General features: G+C 39.2%; 1 protein-coding gene across 2 annotated transcripts in view; it reads right to left on the bottom strand.

The window, feature by feature from the left end:
* Positions 2,636 to 4,198, bottom strand: part of LOC109844362 (glutamate receptor 3.7-like) — a 7,678-nt gene continuing 6,115 nt past the window's right edge. For both annotated transcript variants that reach the window (XM_020413362.1, XM_020413363.1), the window contains exon 7: positions 2,636 to 3,146. In XM_020413362.1, coding sequence (XP_020268951.1) covers positions 2,742 to 3,146 — 405 coding nt within the window. In that variant the 3' untranslated portion in view covers positions 2,636 to 2,741. The remainder of the gene's footprint in view (positions 3,147 to 4,198) is intronic.

Raw genomic sequence — 4,198 nt, 5'->3', positions numbered from 1 at the left:
AAGCCGGATCTTATAAAAAGACCGGATCTCTTTGTAACGCATAAAGTTGTTAACTGAGTGCAATGGAATTGATAATGAAGAAAACACCAACTTTTCCCGCGAACATATACTTCTGAGCCCGCCTTTTGTAGATTACGTATCTATCCCATAAATACGGATTGCCCAGTATAACCTGACAAACATCCAATGGAACTACATCGCACATGACATCGTCAATATATGACTCGTGAAGTGCAAATCTGAAAGTGCATTAATTAACTACACTCAACTCCATCTCCTTCTGAATCCACCCCAATGGATAGGGCTTTGGATGCTTGACCGTCTTCAGACCCAGCTTCTGAACCAAGGTCTCAAATATCAAATTCTTCTTACTGCCTGGATCAACTATGACATCTACCAAACTGGTCTTCAATTGTAACTTAAGAACAAAGAGCTGCTCTCTGGGGTATTCGTCCTCCTTCGCGGCCTGTTTCCCTGTCATAAGGTTAAGACTGTTGTTGGGCTCCATCATCTCTGGGACTTTTTTTGGACCTTATGCTAGCATGTATGCCTTTTTCTCCTTCTTCTTCTTCTTCAACCCCTTCGGTTTGAGATGAGGATACTTCTCCCAACACCGATCAGCGACATATCTTGTCTTCTCGCAATGACTACAAATCAGTTCTGCTTTTCCTGGATCACCCTTCTTCTTTCCTCCTTAGGTTGGGAACCACTAGACTCGCCTCCATCTTTCTTGACATCCTCATTTGTCTCATTGTCTTTCTTATGCTTGCCCTCAATGACAATAACCTTCACGCTCACCTCTGTAATCGACTCAACCGTGAACAATTTCATCTCCTTTCGAATATATTCGTTCAGACCCGCCATATACTTCATAAAAATAGAGTACTCCTCCGTCGCGATGTTAAGGATCATTGCCTGCTGGTGGAACTCCGTGGTGTATTCTTGAACGGTCTGATTGAACCTTTGTCGCAAGTCGTACCACTTGTATCAACGCTTTTCAAGGAATCCCACCGGGTAAACTGCTTTCTCAGTAGCTCCTTGAACTTGTTCCACGACACCGCTCTCTTCCCCTAATTACAGTAAGATTTCCACCACGTCAATGCTTGTCCGGATAGCTTCAATGTCGCAAAAACAATGTTCTCCTTCGACGAATAGCCATAAAGAGTGAAATAGGTCTCCATACGCTCGATCCAATCATCAAGCCTCTTGACGTCAACACTCCCATCATAAACAAGAATCTTTACTCTGAAATCAATCTTCAGATTCTAGTAAGGACTCTTACCCCCTTGATGTGGAGCAGTCTTGACAGTCTCGACCTCCTCATCGGAATATGAACTTTCACTCTCTCCACCAAACTCTTCGGGTTTCTTCATGGACTTCGAAGAAGATTCGCCCTTTTTGTTCCCTCTATGGATGAGATCAACGAGTTGTGTGAGAGTCGACCCGATTGTTTCGATCTATTTCTCTAACGCATCAAGCCTTGTTGAATTGTCACTTTCTATCATCGTCTTCTTCCTTGATTTCTGGACTTCTTCTAAAGAGACAAGAATCTCACCTAACTTCTTGTATTGTGATCGAGGAAGGACCATACGCAGGATTGCTCATTCACAGGATCTGATTGCTCTGATACCAACTTGATACGAGTCACCGTGAGAGCACATTTGATAGCGGAATTATCAAAGATGGGTTTAAGAAGAAAATAACAAAACACACAAAACAATTCGATGTGGCGAAGAAAAATACCTTCTCTAGATTATGAGAATCAATTGTTACAAATTTCTCCTCACAATCTCTCTAGAATAAAGAACAAACCTCTCTATTCTCAAATCTCACGAATTTCTACTTAGGGAATCCCCAAACTACAGGGTTTTAATATATACAAAACCCTAAAACCCAAAATTAATACGAGTCGACGTGCGAGCACCTTTGATCGAGAAATTATCAAAGATGAGTTTAAGAAGAAAATAACAAAACACACAAAACAATTCGATGTGGCGAAGGAAAATACCTTCTCTAGATTATGAGAATCAATTGTTTACAAATCTCTTCTCACAATCTCTCTAGAATAAAGAACAAACCTCTCTATTCTCAAATCTCACGAATTTCTACTTAGGGAATCCCCAAACAATAGGGTTTTAATATATACAAAACCCTAAAACTCAAACCTGACAGGAACATGGAAATTCGGCCCAAACCACTATCAGTCGATTGATGAATCCATCAGTCGACTGATGCCTCCTATCAGTCGACTGATGAGCTCATCAGTCGACTGATTTGTGATCGATCGACTCAGTAAAAACTTTTTGATAACTGGAGTGGTTTTCGTCAGTCAACTGATCGAACCCATCAGTTGACTAATGGACTGGAAATCTGATTATTTGCCCTCTTCGCTTCGCGTTCCAACTCGCGTTTCGCCGTGTCGCTTCACGCCTCTATTCTCAAGCTACCATGAGAATCATCTATCCTCAAGCTTCCATAAGGATCGCTAAGCTCTTGAAGCAGAGAGAATATACACCCGTATCAACAGTGAAGGCCAATTTGGAGCAGTGAAGGCCAATTTGGAGCCACACAAATCACTTATCTGAATATTGAAACGCTCAAAGACTCCAAGTTACATAACATAGTTCTCCTTGACTATCACATAAATCAGTTTCTTGATGGCATAAACTTATTCTTATATACATAAGAGTTCTGACGTTTGGAATTTTAAGTACAATGCCATTGTAAACAGATTTATGTACCTACAAATTGCTGGCAGTAATAGGGTCGTTCTGCTGCTTAAACATGTTCTTGATTGCTTCTTCTTTCTTGTCGATGAAGTCAAAAAACCTATACACGGCATGCGAACAGCCTGTGCTTGAAACTTCCACAGGATTTCTATGCTGCTTGTTGAATCGAATAAATTGCCTGATTGCTCTGAGAAGAAACAGAAGAAGGGCCAAAATGGCGGCAACTCCACATACCAGAAACAGTCCCCAAAAGCTGCTGAATTGGAGCTGATTAGGATCTAAGCTTGTTGCTGTGTGAGAACTGCAGCTTGTTTGACAAAACCATTTCTTGTGAATCCTCTGGAGTTCTCCATTCTCTGAAAGATTCAGGACAGCGCTTGACAGGTCGAGTGCGAGAGGAGACTCTCTTGGAAATGCCTGATATGATTTTTAATATACAAACAATTGTTGTGTATAAGGGGACTAATACATAGCGAATCATCTATAAGGTATGGATGTTTAACCGTCATAGTTTTAATTATTAGCCTTATGTATCAATTAGGAGAGTAATATGATCCTAGTTAATGGGAGCAAGGAAGACATAGACTTGACAAAGGATATAACACTTAGCTGGATTGAATGGAAGAACATGATTCATGTAACTGACACAAAAATTTGAGAAAGGCTTTGCAATTGGTTTTGTTATGCAAGTAATTTCAAGTTTTCAACGTACGTGCATGTCATGCACCTACAATAACATCTATTAACAAATAGCCGACAAAAAAAAAGGAGGCATGAAGTGAGTAGGTCATATTGTCTGATACCTCCATAAGCTCCTAAACTTCGAAGTTAGGATAACTTAAAGAACTCCCCTAAAGTTCAAAAGGTGATATTCTACCCCTTCATTTTTAATTTCATTTCTAGTAGGGATGCTAAACCATATCCGTATCCGAGAAAATATCTGTAACCGTATCCATATTCAAATCAATAACCGATAGGATATGGTTACAGATATGGTTTTGTAATGAAATATCCGGATCCGTATCCGAAATATTCGAATACATATTAATCATACTGTTATGATAGTTCAAATCCCTGGATTATAGATTTTAGGTTAATTTTGATGATCAAAATGTCTAATTTTAGCTTTTCAGATATAATGAACATATTAATGAACTCTTTTGTATCACATGAACTATATTTTTTCAATACCGTATCTGAGATGGGTAAGCGGATATGGATATGAATATGGTAAGTATCATATCCGCGCCGTATCCAACCGCATGCACCCCAAATTTCTAGTCAAACGGTCATCAATTTTTGGATGTGTAATCAATTTCAATATAGTAATGATATATATGTTTAATATGAGTTCGTATGATAGTCATTTCCTATATAAATTTTATGTCCACGCTAACATCTGTAGAAATTGGAGGGGAGTAAATTATCGTTTTTAAAAGCTTAAGAGGAACTGTTTTGTTGATCACTCA

The sequence above is a fragment of the Asparagus officinalis genome, chromosome 6, assembly GCF_001876935.1.
Source record: "Asparagus officinalis chromosome 6, Aspof.V1, whole genome shotgun sequence".
NCBI lineage: Eukaryota > Viridiplantae > Streptophyta > Magnoliopsida > Asparagales > Asparagaceae > Asparagus > Asparagus officinalis.
The sequence above is the reverse complement of the archived record's forward strand: the minus strand, read 5'-3'. Positions and strand labels throughout refer to the sequence as shown.